The sequence below is a fragment of the Lynx canadensis genome, chromosome A2 (genome assembly GCF_007474595.2).
Source record: "Lynx canadensis isolate LIC74 chromosome A2, mLynCan4.pri.v2, whole genome shotgun sequence".
NCBI lineage: Eukaryota > Metazoa > Chordata > Mammalia > Carnivora > Felidae > Lynx > Lynx canadensis.
This window is the reverse complement of record NC_044304.2, coordinates 20,898,361-20,918,321: the sequence shown is the minus strand read 5'-3', so window position 1 is coordinate 20,918,321 and position 19,961 is coordinate 20,898,361. Positions and strand designations below refer to the sequence as shown.

The 19,961-nt window shown below is 50.7% G+C and overlaps 1 protein-coding gene across 3 annotated transcripts in view; it reads right to left on the bottom strand.

Moving 5' to 3' along the window:
• The window catches only part of NISCH (nischarin), a 32,941-nt gene extending 13,309 nt beyond the window's left edge, over positions 1-19,632 (bottom strand). For 2 of the 3 annotated variants that reach the window (XM_030306954.1, XM_030306955.1), the window contains exons 1-13: positions 19,499-19,623; positions 17,222-17,305; positions 16,446-16,628; positions 8,498-8,546; positions 7,359-7,522; positions 6,898-6,993; positions 5,431-5,526; positions 3,851-4,003; positions 3,134-3,202; positions 2,445-2,630; positions 1,911-2,039; positions 677-790; positions 211-322 (exon numbers count right to left, since the gene is read on the bottom strand). In XM_030306954.1, coding sequence (XP_030162814.1) covers positions 211-322; positions 677-790; positions 1,911-2,039; positions 2,445-2,630; positions 3,134-3,202; positions 3,851-4,003; positions 5,431-5,526; positions 6,898-6,993; positions 7,359-7,522; positions 8,498-8,546; positions 16,446-16,628; positions 17,222-17,305; positions 19,499-19,594 — 1,531 coding nt within the window. In that variant the 5' untranslated portion in view covers positions 19,595-19,623. Of the gene's footprint in view, positions 1-210; positions 323-676; positions 791-1,910; positions 2,040-2,444; positions 2,631-3,133; positions 3,203-3,850; positions 4,004-5,430; positions 5,527-6,897; positions 6,994-7,358; positions 7,523-8,497; positions 8,547-16,445; positions 16,629-17,221; positions 17,306-19,498 lie in introns of all 3 variants that reach the window. The other variant, XM_030306956.2, reaches the window with a different exon arrangement.
• Between the last annotated feature and the right edge of the window lie 329 nt (positions 19,633-19,961).

Below are 19,961 nucleotides of genomic sequence, written 5' to 3'. Positions count from 1 at the left end.
GGGGGTACTAGCTAAGCAAACAACTGAACTCAGGCTGGCACCCCCCCCCCCTGTGCCACCCCAAGAGGCGCTAGCCTATAGATAGCACCATGCCCTCCCTGTGTCTGAACCCTGCAGGGAGCAGGTGCTGGCATCAGCCCCAACCCCAGCCAGGAGGCCCAAGCAGGACCTGTGTGACTCTGCCAGGTGGAAAGACACATACACAATTACCTTGATTGGAGAGGATGGGCTGGGGCAGAGAGGCAGAGGTGGGAGCCACGCTGGGAGGGGAGCCACTGGGCCGGACACAGGAGGCAGCTGAGAGCCGGGAATCCTCACCGATCTGAGGAGGAGTGCTCAAGTCAGCCCGGGAGAGGAGAGAAAGATCAGAAAGCACAGAACCCGGCATAGTCAGTGGGGAGGAGAGAGGAACTCCCAGCTCTCACAAGCGTGGTGATGGTGCAGGCGGTCCGGCCTAGTCCGCAGCAACCCGATGTGGCAGGTGCTGCCACCACCCTCCTTGCACAGGTGAGGAGAGGGGGTGTGGCTTGCCCAAGGTTAAGCAGCTAGGACATGGAGAGGCACAGCTGAGATGCAGTGGACCTGAGCACTCTACAGCCTGGTTCCACAGTGAGCCAGCTCCTTCCTCAGCTGGCTCTTCACCATCACTCCTGTCACCTCCCACATAAAGACCCACCTTCTTCTCTGGGTTGTTCAACTTTGACTTGACCTCCTTGGCTTTCTGAATTGCTTTTAGCACTTCCACGGTGTCCAGCTCCTTCTCTGTGGTTGCCGTGTTGTCCAGACAGACCTACAGAGGTCAGAGAATGGAGTCAGCATAGGGGCTGAGGGGGGCAGAGTGGCAGGGGCCCTGCTGAGGTGTGGGCCAGGTCCCAACAGGACACAGGAGGCCAAGGGAGGCCCTGCCCCCTGGCAGGTGAGCCCTTCGCCACCCATGGAAATGACCTGGGAGCTCCCACACCACCTGGTCCATTTTTTGGAGTCCCTGTCTGAGAAGGGGAGGGTACAGGATCCACTGTGAAGACCTCTTGGGTGGTTGTGCGTGGGGGCAGCGACCTGAACCAAGCCCCCAGTTATGGCAAAACTCAGATCAGTGAAGAGCAAGTGGGGGGGGGGCTGCTGGGCGGGGGAACAGGCAGAAGAGCAAGGACCCCCATCCGCCAATAGAGGAAGACACTGTGGCTGGCAAACAGTGAGGGGTGGCAGTGTGCTCGAATGAAGGATGGTCCCAAGGACCTGCGGGAAGAGCTGACGCCACACCATGCAGCCTGGGAGGGTAGGAGGAGGACATCCTGTGAACATGGTCTCGGTGACGGTGCAAAGAAAGGGGCACCGGGGCTGAAAAGAGATGAGGAGGGTGGTGGGGGAAGGATGAAGACACCCAGGTATCTTCTGGCCCAGGATTTGGAGAGAAGGGGGCGGGGCCTGCTTGAGGCCGGAAAGACGGGTGAATCTGGCTAAGGATCTGTCCAGTTGGCATGGTGGCAGGTGGCCAGATTACACTCAGCAGGCAGCAGACACTGTGCTAGACTATACTGGCAAAGGCGGGCAAACCCTTTATGTTTGTAGCCCACAAAAAACAGTCTGACTTTTTAACAAGTTGAAGACAGTCCTTCCACCCTCACTCTGTGCTTGTTGGTTCACGGGGAGTCTTCCTGGCCTGAAGCTCTGACAGAGAGGACATGAGGGAAGCTAGTGGGAACCACGGCAGTTGACGTCCCCATAGAAGAAGAAAGCCTCTTCCTGAGGAGGCAGCAGAATTCCCAGAACTAAAAGACCCTTAAGGGCCAGATGTCATTCCGAAGCAAGCAGGCATAAAACGGTGGACATCACCTCCAGTGCTGCCTGTGAAAAGCCAGACTCCATCCAGACTGTCTCTCTGACAGAGCCGACCTACCCCAGCAGCTTACCTCGGAGGCCCTCTCTCCAAACTGAGCTAGCACCTTCGTCCGGTAGTCAGGGATGATGCTCAGAGGGTTGTTCAGTAGAGCCACATGCTCCAGACACGGGAGGCTGCCAATGCTCTTGACCTCCTCCATCTGTAAGATACGAGTTCCCTGCCATCATCCCTGTTTTGAATGCTTCACCAACAGGGCAACACATCTGATGGCCTCTTGGCAGTGAAAGGCAGCTTCCCGCTCTTCTTTCTTCATTTATTTGTTAAATATTTATTTATTTTTGCAAAAGAGAGAGAGAGAACGAGCAGGGAAGGGGCAGAGAGAGGGAGTCACAGAATCTGAAGCAGGCTCCAGGCTTTGAGCTGTCAGCACAGAGCCCAATGCGGGGCTCGAATCCATGAACCACGAGATCGTGACCTGAGGCGATGTCGGTTGCTTAACCGACTGAGCCACCCAGGTGTGCCCGGCCTCCACTCTTCTTTAAAGTGACAAATACCAAGGCACAGCCATCCCAGAACCCTGAGATCCTTCTGGGCTGTGGCTCACCTGCTCGATCCTGTTGTCACGGAGATCCAGGTTGACCAGGGAATAGAGCTTATGCAGGCCACTCAGACTCTCCAGGAGATTGCCCGCCAGGTTCAGGGTCTTGATGTTCCCCAGTTTGGTGTGAACCCCTTCCAAGGAGGAGAGCTTGTTGTAGGATAGGTCCAGGTGCACGAGGTTGTACAGGTGCTGCAGCAGCATAGAAAACAGGGTACACTGGTTCAAGTCGAGGCTCCCAAGAAAGCAGGCTGCCACTAAAGGTGCAGCAGGCCTTCCACCCTCAAACGCCCACTTCCCTTGGACAGTTATTGGCAAGGGAATCCCCCTGCCCCCATGCACGCACCATGGCCCAGTGGCACCCCCAAAGAGGCATCACGGCCCACAGGGCAGGCGCTGTCCATCGCTGTGATGGAGGCATATCATCTTCACCATGCTTGAGTTATATTTCCATACCTTCTCCCATTCTTTGAAACTAGAGCAACAATCGCCGAGTGCATCACTGAGACCCTAAAGAAACACTAGCAGCCCCTGGCTCTGTAAACCTCTAGTGCACCCAGACATCTTTGGGGTGCCTATGAGAGAAAACCCCAGGATATGGCCAAACTCCCAAGGCTGCATCAGCCTCCTGAACTCTCAGGAGAATGGGACCTTGAAAAGCCCACAGGTGGTGGTCCTTAAAAGACATGAATTACCTGCAGGTTGTCCACGACCAGCACTCCATTGTGACTCAGGTCCAGGAACTCAATCTTTGGAATCAGTTTCTTGTGAAACAAAAGAGATACTCGAGGTTACTCTGGGAGGCGGGATCCTAGGTGGCCCTTGCATCTGGTGGGATGCTTCCTCTTGACCACGGATCCCTCAGCTGGACACTTCTGCAGGGCTGCTGATGTGACCCCTTCCAGTGCCCACCCAGCAGCACATTCCAGGAGTACACCGGGCCTCCAGTGTTGAATATGACCCACTGTTTTTATAGGACACTTGGCTTATAAAAATGACAAATGCAAGGTCCCAGACAGGGAAGGAAGCCCATCCCTCTTCTACAACCCTGCCCAACCCCACCAAAAGGCACAAATACAGGAATTACTCTCCTAATGCCCAAATATCATCTGGATGTCACTCTTATACAGGCACATGGATTTTTCCACTCTACCCCCTGGGTATAAATTCCTTCACGTACTGTGTTTCTATATCAAATGTGCATGTAATCAGTAGGATTCATTTGGCTCTATCCACTACCTCACCTATTTTAATTAACCCCACTTTGAAATTAACTTTAAAAACTGCAAGCAACGCACAGAGCACTGGATACAGGTTTTCCATGGTCCTTCTAGAAGAGGCCAAGTCAAATACTCAACCTCAGGATTTGATCAGGCCAGAGAAGCCCCTGGTGCCTGCTACTGAGAGCATACCACAGACTCGTCGATGTTGGAGATGCTGTTGTGGCTCAGGTCTAGAGTAGTCAGTGCTTGCCACGTGGGGATGACAGCAGTCACAGGGCCTTCCAGGGCCGTGCCTTCTGGCTCCCACTCATCAAATTCCGAGGCTTCGGGAACAAGGACTTCCTATGTAAGAACATCTGTTGAGCACCACACTTGGCCCTCACGCAACACAATCATTGCAAAATTTCAGGAAGGGCTTCAGCATATTTAGTATGTGGAAGTGAACTTGCATTAAAACGGGCTTCAGTTCATACAGCTTTAAATGATTGTGAAATAACTGAAAAGCTTAGCAACATAACAGCCACTTGGGATATGCTCTGACCCTGCTTCGTTAGCAAATGCTTTTCAAACCCAGAAGAGCCTTATGCTTCGTGGTGATGCCTTTTCTGGCTTAAACCTCAGGAGCTGAAGCTCAGAATTCATGGTGTTTCCAGGCAACTGTGCTTTCCAGACTGGCACTATGGTCCCCACTGAGGATAGTAGGCCCTTTTAGCCATTACTTTGCAGGGTAGCAGCATGGACGCAGCGGCACCATCAAAGGGCAGGAAGGCAGGTCTGCCTTGTTTTCCCAGAAGACCTCTCCTCCCTCAGTGAATCAATTTGGGCCCTTTGAGCCAGGCAGCAGGGAGTGCCTTGGACAGAGGCCGAATTGCCCCACACCCTTGCTCATTACATAAGCCTCCTATTTCAGCCAGTGGCCTCGAGTCTTCAAACCCAAATCTGGATCATACACTGTAAGTCACAGAAGTAGCCACTATGTTTGTTCTATACCCTGAGATGGACTTTAACACTACTAAGATGCAATCCATAAAATGGCAAATAGAAAAAAAACCCTGACATTCTCAATTTGAGCATTTCTATTGCTCACACACAAATGACAGGGACCAGCATTTCCACAACCTATCTACTTAAAGTCCACTCCGAACAAGATACGAACAAGTGCTAAGCCAGGGCTTTTTAACCTTGGAGAAACATTTTTATCAATCTAATAAACGTTCTGCCACTTGCCACTGCCCAGCAATGTGTTCACATCCAAAACCAGTGACTTTTGGGGGGTAGGGGAGACCTAGTTCTTTCAACTGCCTTGTTTCACAGCGTTGATCTTTTTTTTTTTTAATGTTTATTTATTTTGAGAGAGAGAGAGAGAGAGATCACAAGTGTTCGAATGGGGGAGGGGCAGAGAGAGAGGGAGGCACAGAATCTGAAGCAGGATCCAGGCTCTGAGGTATCAGCACAGAGCCCGACGCGGGGCCCCAACCCACGGACCACAAGATCATGACCTGAGCCGAAGTCAGATGCTTAACTGACTGAGCCACCCAGGCACCCCTAACAGCATTGATTTTTGATGAAGACACAGACTAAAGCATCCCAGGAACTGTCAAGCACCACAAGGACCTGCACGAGTGTGCCGTTGCCCAGGGGACGGTCCAGCATCTGGTGTCTCTGACAGGCAGCAGTGATGCTCACACCCATCCTCAGTGCAGAGGGGACCGTTGTGGAGGACCTTGTCTCTCAGCCAGCACCCCAGGCAGGAAATGGGTGGAGCTTACCTTCATAGAGGTTGCGGAGTAGCGGACACTCATTGTGGCTAAGGTGGGCTTCGATGCAACTAGCCCCCGTATGTGCCTGGCACCACAGTGACTTATCTGGAACAGAGAACAACTACGTCTCAGAAATGGCATCATTGCTCCATCAGAAGTCTTGGAAAAGGGTGTCTACCACCCACACACAACAGAAGCACAACAATCAATAAACCCAAATCCTAAGAGGCAGGAGGCAACTCTACCCTAAATCTCTCTTTTTCCCAATTTTCAGTGCTAACTAAACATTCTCCGAAGAATCTAGCGATATGCACAGTAAACCACGAGCTCGATGTTCCGTTTTCTCTGTAAGGGCTGGCTGGGGCTTGGCAGGTGGATGGGAAGTGCAGGCTCTGGAAAGCAGGGCTTGCGAGCAAGGGGTTTCTCTCTGCCCCTTCTGCTTCTGCTCTTTGGTGATGGGCCCTCTTGCTCACCCAGCCCTACTTCACTGGCCTCGGCGGTCCTGCAGCAAGGGAGGGTGGGCCAGAGGCCAGAGCACGTGCGTGAGTGCTACCCATACAGAGACTCCGACTCTGGGGCCTCAGCCTGTGCGGGCTAAGGTTGGGGTGGGCCCTCCTCTCACTTCCCAGCCCTTCCTCAGCCAGCACTGGTCGAGGTATGCACCACAGGTTCCCATCAAGGGATGTGGGCCTCCAGTTCTCTGAGACTAGCCCGGAATGTGCAGGAAGCATAGTCCAACGGGTAGCAGAGGCTCTGGAGTTAGACTTGGCTGGATTCAGATCCCAGCTTCATTAACTTCGTGGTCCTGGACAAACCTCCTTACTTCCCTAACCCTGTTTCCTCAACTGTAAAATGGGAATAAAAGTACCCACTTCACAGGGCCGTTGGGAAGCTTCCATCAAGAAGTGTACATAAGGGCACAGGGCTGAACGCAAAACCCATGCTCGAGAAGCAGATGCTTTGAAGCTTTTTTTAAATTTGTTACTGGGTCCCCTTGCATTAAAAAAACGTTAACAAAATGGCATCGTGAGCCCAGGAGTTTAGTAGGGAGTGATACAAAGCATCAGGTGTGAGCACACCAGAGAGCAGAGAGCCCTCCAAGCCCTCTGCCAACCTGCCCTGGGAGGCACAGACTTGGGAGGCAGAGGCCCTCTGCCAGACCCTCAGGGTGCACCCCCAGCACTTGAGCTCCAGCAATGGAAGGAGGGAGCCAAAGCACTGGTACTCTGTCCTGTCCAAATGCTGCCTGTGCCCGGAGTGCAGACACACAGACCAGCCAAGGGCAGTGGAGGCCCCTCTCTCTCTACCTTCAGGTAGGCCAGACATCCCCCCAGACAGAGTCTGCCACATACTGACAAATGCGAAAACAGTGCCTTATGGGTAAATCCAGACACTCTCCAGCTATAGATGATCAGATGCAAGACCACACCCACATGGGCTCAGCCCTGCCTAAACTCCAGGGCTCCTGGGCCTTACCTCCACCTGATGAAGAGACTTGAATATTGACAGATCAAAAGGCAGGAGCTGCTCTTGAATGTTGCTAGTCCCAAAAGGTCCTTCTGTGCCAGAAACCTGTGGCCAGAGAGAGGGCTTGAATTAGGGATGCTGCTGCAACTGCTCCCCAGCCACATTCACGAGGCGGTGCTGCAGCAGCTGCCGAACATGACTCACAGCAGGCACGCACCTCCACTCACCACATGCATGGTCAACAAAGCAGGCTAAAGCCGAGGTTCTGAGCGAGGGGGCACTGGGTCACAACGCCCCCTGGTGCTCACAGCCAGAAGCACAGTGTCAAGAACACCCAAGATGGCCTTCCTTCTCCCAGGGCCCATTCAGCCACCTTCACACATGCTGCCAGCCAATGAGCTGTTATGCCTCACACGGGCTACGTGCCCACAACGGAGTGGCTCTCCATTACCAAGCTGCCACAGCTTTACCTTAAGGTACTTAAGGCGACAGGTGAAGTCCAGGATGTGCCCCAGGTCAGTCTTGGCGTCCCCACTGGCACACGTGGGCTTTCCCTGCTGTAGCTGCTCGGTGACCGCATAGAGCTGTAGGGGCCCGATGGCAAAGACCTCTCCGGCCCCCAGGAGCTGTTCTCCTGCAACAGCCACGCCCCACAGGGTGAGCATCCAGCACCAGCCCCACTGTGCAGCCAGGGCACCTGCCCACCTGGCCAACAGTTAACAAGCACTTGGCAAGCACCCTCAGGACGAAGCTATGGTCCTGAGCTCACGTGGGCACAGGGCAGACCCAGGACACGTGGTTACAAAGGAAGGGACATGAGAATGTGCGGCTGGGGAGCCTCCAGGAGGCGAGGCCGAGTCAAAATCTGAGGCACTGAGCTGGGATAAAGCTGATGCGAGGCGGCATTCGGGCAGCGGACTCACACTACAACCTCTACTGTGCAAACACTCTGTGATCAGGTGAGGCCTAAGGCGCTAGCCCAGTGCAGCACCTGTGAGGAGGCAGGGTTCTCAACCAGACAGACTGGCACTTGGTCCTTGCTCTGCTCCTCCCAGCCATGTACCCTGAAGCAGGTTCCCGGGCTTCTCATTCTCAGTGTCCTCATCTGCACATCCCGGAAGGAAGGCAGTGAGATGCCCAACACAGGGCTAAACTACGGGAAACACTCATTACACGTCAGCTACTGTTACTATGCTCTCTGGCAGGGCCACGACCCCGGGTTGGCTTCTGTTTGACGTCTAACCTCTTTCAGGTAAGGACAAACCAGGTGTAAGAGGGCAGCATTGCCACCTACCTTCCAGAACTCCACCTCAGGGCTTCGGACTAGATCCTGAGCCTGGGGTTAGCCCCCAACACAGAGACTCAAAAGAGTACTAAGGTAAGGTCCATAGCTTCTCGGACCTGGCTGCCCGCAGGGCAAGTAGACAGGCAGGCTCAGCTGTGGACCAGATCCAGGGATTTGGGCAAAACCCCAGGGAGGTGGGCCCTGGCTGGGACTCATCAGCCCAGCACAACAGATGTAGGCGGAGTTCTGCGCCACCCTGGGTCCCCAGCTGCCTAACAGGGCTGGGCGAGTTACACAGTATTTCAGGGACTCCTGGCCACATACCTTTTTCAAAGAGCTCTTCAGCCAGTGCTGCGGTGATGCCATTTATCTCCTACAGAGAAAACAGAACCCACAGTTAGGAAGTCCCCCTGCCCCAGTCACTGGGACGCACACATCCCCTGCTATCTACCCACCTCTGTTGCTGCAACGCCAGCTCTCTAGAAAGTTAATGTAACAAAAAGAGATTATGATATACAACAAAAGAGAAAGTAAACTAGAAGTCAAAGTGCCCAGGAAAGGAAAGTGAATATTTCCAGTTCTGTGGATATTTGGAATGTCACCTCAAAGGCAGAATGGAAAGCAGACTATTGTGGTGACTCTCAGCACACAGGCCCTGGCTCACACACGAGGCCCAGGAGGCCAGCAAAGCCTGGTTATGCAGAGACCCAGCTGGGAAGCCAGCAGCTCCCAAAACTGGCCCCAGAAGATCCTAGGAGACGGTGTGACAGAGAGAAAGTCCCATTTCTTCTACGAGGGACCGTTTCTACTTTCTTTCACATTCCAAGTGAGCACTTGCTCTCTTTCTGTGCTTATCCAGCAAGCCCTGCACCAGTCCACTTGGCCCCAAATTCATACAGAAGAGGCAGGAAAGGACTTCTTTAATGAGGCCTGACAGGCTAAGCCCACAGTCATATAACAGCTGGTATGCTGGGGTCTGAACCCCCTGAGCAGTTACTGCATACTGGCACACTCAGGTTCCCCAATGCCCCATGTGAGGAAGATGGCATTTTGAACTCTGTTTCACAGATGAGAAAATTGAGGTGGAGAGGTGCCGTATTCTCCAATTTTATAGAAATTGGCCAAAAAGCAGCACAGTCATTTGGCCTTGAAGGCTCTCTCTGTACGTCACCAACTGCCTCAGTGCTTTTGCGTATAATTGTGGGGACAGTAGGGCCCCCCAGCTGCAAATCCTGCAGGTAAGAATTTTAACAAATTGACAGATGGCAGCCTTCTGGTAAACAGGCCCAGATGGAGGCCACACAGTTGCCTTCGTAACTCATGGGAACAGCTCTGCCACCGGGACATGCGACTCACATATTTATGGGACTCAATAGGCACCAGATTGGAGACAGAATGTCCTTTTCTTGTTTTTCTCTGTAGTTTGTCTGTGCCCTTACCTTTCATACATGATGGACATGTTAAAGTTGTTTATATGCTGTATCTTCTTCCTGTTGTGCATGCCTTTTACCTTTGTTTGTGGCAGTTTTCCTGACACAGAGATTTTTCCATTTTATAAAAGTTGTTTAATCTGTGCTTCTTTTTCTTCGTGACTTCAGGGCTCTTCCCCAACCCCAGGATTATATAAATATTCCTCTAATTTTTCTTTCAGTACCTTATACTAGCTTTTTAAAATGTGTTTATTTCTTTAAGCTGCTTAAAATTCAGTTTACATATTCTACGAGAATAAGCCCCTTTGGCATCACAAATGGACAAAAAGCCCAAGGGAGAAAAATGAGCAAATGTGGCCCCAGCAGACGAAAGGTCAGATGAAAAGGGGCCACCAGGACAACACAGGCTCTGAGCAGGACAGGGTTCCAGCTAGGGAGGAGAGAGGCTCTCCATTCATGGTGAAGTTCAACTTCAGTCTCTTGCAACAACTTAAACTCCATTATAGTTTCCTTGACTGCTATGAAGAACTGAAGATTAGAAAGAGCTTGGAATGGTCCAAAGGCTCGTTTCTCTGCCAATAGTTTTGAGAGCCACAGCCCGTCTCTAAGTTAAGTCCGCTGCCTGAGCATCACCTGGTGAGTCCTGAAAGAGGCAGGTTTCTGAGCAGCAACTCTCTGACCCGTGCTAGTAGTGACCCTGGGGATCCCAAAGGTCTCCTGCAAGAAAGGGCTCCCTGCCCTCCATCTGACCTAATAATGTTGCATTTCTTTGGGCAGCTGGCTTCAATGCCAACCCTGCCAATAGGACAAGGCTGGCATTTCCAGAAAACACAGAAAGCTGAGAGAGATAGTGAGGGCCAAGGGCTCATGCTAAGCAGAGAGCAGAGGTTTTACTTCGGGGCAATCTAAGCAGCAAACTATGTGACAATTTCTTTCCCACTCTTTGGGGCACAGGAAGTGCACACTGCTGCAACACTTTGTCTCCCAGGCTCATCTTCATCTGGGGAGACTTCATGGGACAGGAAAAAAGGAACATCTTGGCCCCTGAATTGAGAGTTCAAGTCTCCTAACAGAAGCATTTTGCTGGCATCCTCAGAGTATTCTGGTTAAGCTGTAGCCTTGTGTGCAGAGCAAAGGTGAGCAGAATCAGGCCTTCTCCTGGTGTGGGAGGGTGGGGATGGGGTTCAGTGCCCCCCCCCCATCTAAGCCACTGCAGATTCTGTTAGGTCACCTGAAGGGAAAGGTGACTCCCACACACCTCACCCAATCTGGGTGGAGGGGACCTAAAGTGCTTTGGGGTGCCACAAATGTCTGAATTGAGATGGTTTTTTGTTTTTTTTTTTTTTTTACAGTTCTTTATTTTGAGAGAGAGAGACAGAAAGAGAGTGTGAGTGGGGGAGAGGGAGAGACAGAATCCGAAGCAGACTCTGTGCTGTCAGTGTAAGGTCTGACACAGGGCTTGAACTCACAAAATGGGAGATTATGACCTGAGCCGAGATCAAGAGCCGCGACACTTGACTAAGCCACTCAGGCACCCCAAAATGCAGTTTTAAAAAAAGACATTCTTTATACCTCAAAACATTTTTCAGTAAAATTAGGTATGTTTAAAAACCATTAACAACCATCCCTAAATGGGTGCTAGACCAGTCAATCAGCCGCCTACCAGGACCACGTGTTGGTGTACGCCCTCAGGCAGCAGTGTGAGCTGCACACAAATGCACCACAAACTAGTCAGGCTGTAGATCAAAAGCTACGTCTGTGCATGTGGCACCCTGCGACCCAGTGCACCCCACAGCACACGTGCCTGTGCTCAAGACATAACCCCAGACCAGTCCGACGCTTCTGCTTGGGCAGAGCACAGAGTACTTGTTAGCAGGGCACAAACAAGGGACGCCATCACATGTCACTACGTGGTTCACTCACACACATGCTAAGGGTTGGCGGGCCCTATATAGCTCTTATTTCATGACTGTGATGAGGCATTCTAGCAGGAGACGTGTATGTTATGTGCAATTTGGCTTTAAGTAAAAATTCCCCACTGAGACATTCAAGGCTAAATATTTACTGGGGAGAGCTCCAAGACCATAAGGATGCTGCAGAGAAATCTGCTACCACTCACAGCCTCAGTACCTTGCCACTGAGACAAAGAATGGATGCGGATACTAAGGCTGATGTTAAGGTGGTAACAGTCCTATCACAGCTCCTGATTTCAAATTTCATAAAGCACCTTCGTCCTAGACAACTGGCTTTAAAATAAGAAAATGACAGAAATGCCACCTTTGACAAAAATTGGATGCCTTTCCTTACCAGGGCAGCCAGCACTGGATGGCATTTGGTGAGCCCCCATGGGCCCACTGCTCTTCCAGGCTCTTTACCTTCACTGCACAGTCTCCACCAATTCTCAAGCTTGGGGGACATCACCCCCAAGCTTACAAAGGAAGGACTGAGACAGAGAGGTCAAATGACTGACTTAGAAGAAACAGTCAGGAAGCGGCTTGCCTCCTAAGTCCACTGGTTGACATCCTGCCTCAAAATGGTGTGCTAAAATTCTCTCTGGGATTCCATTTCACTGAATTTGAAAACCTCTGCTTGGGGGGTGTTGGGATGAGGTTTGTCACTGAGAGTTCCAGGAGTACTGAGCCACAGCTATCTGGAGGGAAACAGCACAGCAACAGGCCCAGTGCCGAGGTGTACCCACCCACTCACTGCAACACAGGCGGCTGGGCTGCCCCAGCCCCTGGATTCTCCGGCTCAGAGCTGGCTACAGACAGATGAACTGCTTTCTTGCCTTGCCATCAAAATCCACACTGCAAAGGAATGAAGTTGGACCCTTACCTCACACGATAAACAAAAACTAACTCTACGTGGATGAAAGACCTAAATATAAGAGTTAAAACCATAAAAGTCTTAGAAGAAGAAAACAAAGCTCTAAAGTTCTGTAATCTTGGATTAGACCATGCTTTCTAAGGACGTCAAGAACATAAGTGACCAAAGGAAAAAAAATGGATGAAATGAACTTCATCAAAATCTAAAACTTTCGTGTTTCAAAGGACAGTACCAAGAAAATGAAAAGACAATTTGCACAATGGGAAAAATATTTACATATCACATTTCTGATAAGGGTCTAATACCCAGAATATATTTAAAAAATTCCTAAAACTCAACCACAAAAACACAAGTAACCTAATTTTTTAAAGTGCCAAGGAGGGGCGCCTGGATGGCTCAGTTAGTTTGGGTGTCTGACTTCGGTTCAGGTCATGATTTGAGCCCCACATGGGGTTCTGTGCTGACAGCTCAGAGCCTGCAGTCTGCTTCGTATTGTTCTCCCCCTCTCTCTGCCCCGCCCTTTCTCCCCTCTCAAAAATAAACAAACATTAAAAACATTTTTTTTTAATTAAAAATGAAAAAATAAAATGCCAAGGATATCTGAATACATTTCTCCACTGACAGTGTACAAATGACAAATAAGCATACGAAAAGAGGCAGCCTCATTAGGGAAATGCAAATCAAAACAAGGAGACACCACTTCACACCCACTAGGATGGCTATCAAAAAAAGTGGACAGTACCAAGTTCGACAAGGATGTGGGGGGAAGAGAGCCTGTATATTACTGATAGGAATGTCAAATGGAAAAATTCTGGCAGCTCCCCACAGGACCCAGCAATGCCACTCTTTATATATCCCCAACAGAAAGGAAAATATATGGTCCATATAAAAACTTATATGTGAATGTTCACAGCAGCATTATGCATAATAGCCAAAACGTGGAAACCCAAATGTCCGTCGACTGAAAGATAATGTCGTACATCTAAACAGCAGAGTATTACTCAGCCAAAAAAGGACCAGAGTACAATACAAATGGACCTTGCAAGCATCATGCTAAGCAAAAGAAGCCCATCACAAAGGCCACATTTGTATGATTCCATTTATATGAAATGTCCAGAATAGACAAATCCATGGGGTACAGAAAGAACATCAGTGATTACTGATGGGTACACAGTTCCTTTTCAGAATGATGAATGTTCTGGAATTAGACAGTGGTGATATCCACACAACTATGTGAATATACTAAAACCAAGGAACTGTATGCCTTACAAGAGTGAATTCTATGGTATGTGAATTCTATTTTAAAGAAAAAAAAAAAAAACACACACACACAAAAAAACAAACAACCAGGCTCAGGACAAGTAGGGTTCCCTGAGCCAGACCTGTCCAACGTCAGCCCCACAAGAAGTGGAACATGTTGGGAACAATTTCAGTGAGGATGCTGATGGGACAAAGGTCGGCAGAAACATTCCCTTTAGAGCATCCAGCCTACAGAAAAGGCTGACAAATCTTTCAGGTCCTGTTTGTTCAAACTCATTTGAAGATCTAGTGGTTCTCAACCAGATGCAATTTTGTCCCTCAGGGGAATATTTGTCAATGCGTGAGGCCATTTTGGTTGTCACAACCTGGGGCAGCTACTGGCGTCCAGGGGGCAGAGTACAGAGATGCCGCTCAGCAGTGCACAGGACAATCCTCATGACAATCATCCAGCCCCAAAGGTCAACAGTGCCACGGCTGAGAAACCAGGATTTAAGGTAATGATGGGTCAATTACTTTTTTAAAATCCTTGCATGTATACAACCCAGGGCCCTTCTTCTTTTTTTTTATTTATTTTTATTTTTTATTATTTTTTATTTTTTGAGAGACAGACAGGGGGAGACACAGAATCCGAAGCATGCTCCAGACTCTGAGCTGTCAGCACAGAGCCCGATGAGGGGCTCGAACTCACAAACTGTGAGAACATGACCTGAGCTGAAGTTGGACACTTAACCAACTGAGCCACCCAGGCACTCCCATGGGCCCTTGTGATAACAGTAATTTCAGTATGTCCGATATGTTCCAAACCAGAACCTCAGATGTGGGCCAGCCCAGGCCTACCTCAGGCAAACCTATCTCAGAAGAGCAGCCCAGGCCTTTCCATGCTCAGAGCTGGGCAAACCTGAGGTAGCCAGGAGATTTGTTCCTCAAAGGCCTAGGTCTTAACTAATGAATTATACTTTCAAAGGGCTGCTTATCAAGTTTTAGCCTTTAATGACTAATCAAAGCTTTCTTAAAGAACAGCATTTCCTAAAATACTAACCGATAGTTTCTCTGAAAAACTCCCATAAGGAATGGAAATTTTTCCTCACATACAGAAAGAAAATGTAAAAAAAAAATACCTACAACAGGAAACTGCTAGCCACATACACTACTGGTATATGCTGAATAAAATCCAAAGCATTTATATAGATACATGCCATCTGTAAATGTCACCCTTTTTCCTCACAGCCCCTCCAAGCTTAGTGACCCAATACTAGCGTTATCACCAAATTTCCAGGCTCTGTCTAGCACTCCAAGAAAGGTTCAACTGTCCTACTCTGAAAGCACTTCAAGAAAGTTGTGTTTTAAACATTATTGGAGCCTTTAAGGCCACAACCTACAGGTCCCTTCCTAAAAGGTAAGCCTGAAAATGGAATGGGTTCTTTCATATCTTCATCACGTAGAGAGAAAACAATTAAATGTCAATTATCCAAAAACCTATCACCCAGAGATGACTCTTAGTATTGTGGTATATGATCTTTCAGAATTTTCCTGGACAAATATTCCCACATAAACCTATTTTCAAAAAAACAGGACCATTTTATAGCCTTCTCATTTCATATAGTAATATACTTATTTTCCTTTGTCAATGAATCCACAGCTACACCATCATTTTCTAGCAGAATATCCAATTACATGATCAAAAATCCTGTGATTTTTTAAAAAACCGCCTCCACTGGACTTTTGATAGTCTTCAGTATTTTGCTACTATCCTGGAATGTACCTATATCCTTTTCTTTTCTTTTCCTTTTTTTTTTTTAATTTACTTTGAGAGAGAAGGGGGGCAGGCATGAGCGAGCTGGGGAGGGGCAGTGAGAGAAGGAGAGGGAGAGGGAGAGGGAGGGGGAGGGGGAGGGGGAGGGGAGGGGGAGGGAGGGAGAGGGAGGGGGAGGGAGGGGGAGGGGGGGAGGGAGGGAGGGGGAGGGAGAGGGAGAATCCCAAACAGGCTCCACACTGCCACCACAGAGCCCAATGCGGAGTGTGAATCCACAAACAGTGAGATCGTGACCTGAGCCGAAATCTAGAGTCAGATTCTCAACCTACTTAGCCACCGACTGAGCCACCCATACCTATATCCTTTTCACAGTGGCCTGACTTTCCCCCACTAGAATAAATTCGAAGAAATGGAATTGTTAGCTGTTTTCAATGTTTGAGTTTCACACAGCTGAACTTCCCTGTGTGAAGTGTGACAGCTCGTCCTGTCACCAGCAGCCCATGAAAGTTGTTCCTCTATCCAAAGGGAGTACAGAGCTGCTCCAGGGCATATACTGCAGTCTATCTATCTACGGACACTCGGCACCCTGGACCCTGAAGATGCCCTCAGATAGCAATATTCTGCTGACACAGCCTGACTCCTTAGTCCTGAGCTGTAAACCAACAACGAAATGATAGTCTGTGCCAGGTGTCAGCTGTTTCTAATCTACCCGCATCCATTTGGACGGAAAACTAGCTTCAACACCCACAGGCTGTTTTTGCTCAACAAAATGCCATGTGGTAAAGGAAAACCTGTCTGTGGCTACAGGCTAATTTAGAGCAAATCTGTCAACAAACATGCTCCTGCCCATATCCCGTCCCCACCCCGGTGATGTTCCTACATCTTTCTAACCTCGGGGTCAAACCCCAGCCCACCTCTCCTGAAAGCTGAGACTGAACACTGGTTTATGCCTTGAGCTGTGGTGGCTGCAGGCTTGCAAGGGGACTTACTAGGAGGAACTTACATAGAAATGAAAATGTAAGAAGTGGGCCAGCACACTGGGGGCCACACCGGGGAAGGTGGCCAGGAGCGTCTGCAGGTAGATCTCCAGATCCTTCTCTCTCTTTTCCACCAAGCTTCTCGAGTTTTTCCCAATTATCTTTTTGGGCGGAAGTAGGTTTTTATCAATTTTCCTTTCTGCAACCAGCTGTAAGAAAACAGAAGCATGGTCAACCACAGACCAAGAGGTTCTGCAATGGTGCAGGACCAAGGCAAGCAGCCTGAGGACAGGAGCCTGTCACAACTTCCACAACCCGTCTTGGCAGCAGTGTCAGAATTAGTGACCAAACTAGTGCATCTGGAACTTGGCCTCATCAGAGTCAACTAGGATTAGAAATACCACTACAATCCCAGACAAGGAGCTCCATCTGGAGACTGTGGAGACATTCAGAAAATACCTCCAGGCCTCTAAAAACCATCATCTTTTCCAAACCAGAATGGAAAAGAATCAGGGCGGTACTCTGTCTTTAAAACACTCATGTTGCAAATGACCCAGAGAAAGGCAGCTCTACCCAAAAACAAAGAAAGAAATGGAATCACAGCTGGATATTAAAGTATAGGCTCTGGAATAGCTACAGTCAGGTGAAACAAGTTCAAACCTGTTTCCTCCCCAGGAAACTAAACATTATAGGCACGGAGCCGGTTTTGTCCTAAATTTAATGTGTGGCACAATGGGAATTTGGCCTAAAAGCACCCCCCCCCCAAGCCCTGAGACACAGATCCCCAGTTCTCAAAAGTTACCTTTTCGTGCAGATCATAGAAATCGCTGTAGCGGTGCTTGACTGTCCATTCATGGCTGCCAACAGTGACCTGGATGATGTAAACCTACAAGGGAAAACCAATAGTCCTTGCCCAGCCAGCAACAAGGAAAGCCTAGTTCTCCCCTCAGCAATAGCTGCAGGCCACCCAGACGGTCCCAGCACCCAGGCCAAAGCTAGGCTGCCCTTGCCTGTTAGCCTCCGCATCTGACCCTAAGCAGCAGGACCCCCTCTCAACCTCCTCCACAGTCCTAGCACTGGCTGGCAGGCACATGGAATCGATCTGTGGCTCTGTCCAACAGTGAGGAACAAAAAAGGTGACCATCCTATCAAGCCATCTCTTTAGTTTTTTTTTTTTTTTTTTTTTACTTCCAGCCTCCAACCTGAGCTGCAGGCAAGGCCACCCTTCCAGGGGAGGCATAACAGGGTGGGGTCTGGAGGGACTAGCTTCTCTGCTGTATATTTTTCCAGGTGCCCCGACTATATCCTAGAAGCAAGTCCCTTCCCAAAGCTTTCAGCTGGTTCATGGCTATGATTTCTGTTGCTGAGCCAGGAGTCAAAGTACTAAGAAGTTGATGGGAGGGCGGGGGAAGAGCAGTGATGAACAATCAAATCCTAGCAGAAGACAATATAGCTTAGCGGTTAAGGGAATGGGCCCTGGAGTCAAGAAAGACCTGAGTTCAAAACTCAGGTTCTGCCATTCCCCGGCTGTGGCTTATGTAAGTGACTGGGAGCCTAAATTCTCTCTGAGACTCAGTTTTTCCACCTTAAAATCTGATAGGCTTAACAATCGAATAAAGTAATTCACGTAAAATGCTTCGCACAAGGCGTGACATGTAGCAAATGTTCAACAAACGTAGGTGTGTTAATAATATTCAACTCAGCACAGCCAGAGACAAGCCGTAGGGTCAGCCTGGATCACCACTTCCCTGGTACCCATGCAGAGGAAGGCCTCAACCCCTCCGAATGAGAGCTTTTTTGGAACTGACATCCCAGCTGAATGCTGCTTAGGGGTGATGGACAGCCAGCCATCCACTCAGAGATCTTAACCCTCACCTGGAGAGGCCCTCTGGTCCCAGTGTCCTGCCCCTCTCTGCAGCATGCAGGGAAGGGGGAGGAGAAATAATAAACTCAGCTGAAGCCTCCAAGGAAGAGCAGCCATTTCTCTAGGACCGGCCTGTTGCTCCAGGATCCTCCCCCAGCCCCTCTTTCCAGCCTGGCAGCTTCCCTCTCCCTCCTGCTGCCCAGGAAAGGAAAAAGAGCCAGGGAAATGACCCTTAGGAGGAGGGTTAGGATGAGGCCCAAAGTGGTGGGGTGAAGGCAGGGCCAAAGCCCCCAACCCCCACCACTTCCCACCCTCAGGGAACAAAGAACCAGAGGCTGGGAGATGCTCAACACGCCCCTACCCCAAGACCAGTCCCTGCTAGGCAGCCTACCAGGTCCAGCAACCTGGTGATCAACCCCATCCAGACCCAGAAAAGCCTCCCAACTCCATCACAGTCTGGAACTCTATCCCCCTTTTCTGTTCTCCACCTCCCCAGCCTTGATTGAAGTGTGTGGGCGGCTTGCTGCCCCGACAGCCACCGCCCCCCTCTCCCCGCCCCCCCCCCCCCCCCCCGCAAACCATGAAGACCCCTGAGGTTCCTGGGTCTTAACAGTTTCTGTCCAGAGTGACCATCTCAATTCCCCCGCGTCACGGCTCCACTCCTCCCCCATTCTGGTCAATGCCTGACCCCCTAGGGCCTCGGAGCTCCAGATCCCCCCGTCATTTTTAAAGCAAATCTCAATTGCGACTCCAACCCCCCCCCCAAGATCAAGACCCCGCTCCCTCTTCTTCAGGGCCTGCAGGGACCCCCGAACCTTTCCCCTGATTACATCCATCTGAGACCCCTCCCCTCCTGGAGCCCCTGTCACGTCCTCCCAGGCCCGCGCCCTTCCAGGCCTAGAGGATCTACAAGGGCCTCCGCCTCATCTAGACTCCCGTTCTTCCGCAGACCCCCTTTATCGCCAGATCCTCCCCAACCCTAACCTTTTCTGAAAATGTACCCATTCCCCAAGCTCCCTCCCTGGACCCAACCCGGGACCCTGTTTCCGGACATGCGGAACCGAACCCCCTTCCCCAAATTCCTCTCCTCGAAATCGGGGCCCCCGCTACCCCCTCCTCACCGGTGGCGGTGCCCAGATACCCCCCAATCCTCTCGACTCGGACTTCGGGTTCCAGTCGCTACCCCTAGTTATGGCGCTCGCGCCCCCTGCACACCGTATACGTGTCCACGAGCTCAGAGCCCACGACGCGCGCCTCCTTGACTGGCTCGGCCTCTCGCTCGGGCCCGAAGCAGCGCGCCGCCGCCGCCATATTCCGGGATCCGTTCCTGCAGCCGCTGCCGCCGGTCGCAGACTGGCAGGAGCAAGGGGCGGGGTCGGCGTCCCACCCGCCCCCATCGCACGCCGTGCCGCCATCTTGGCCCCGCCTCCTCCTCGCGCCCTCGCCCCGCCCCTCGCGTGTAATTGACAGCAGCCGCCAAAGGCGCGCGTGCGCAAGCCGTAGAGGCCTGAGAGTTTGTATGATTAATGGTCTGTGTCTTGCGGTGCTCCCTGCAGCCTGGGAGAAGACATACACTGGGCCGGGGACAGTCCTGTACATTGCCACTCGGTGCCCTGGAAGGGAAGACAGAAGATCCCGCACCTCCCGGGCAACCCAAAGCAAGTCATTGCACCACCTG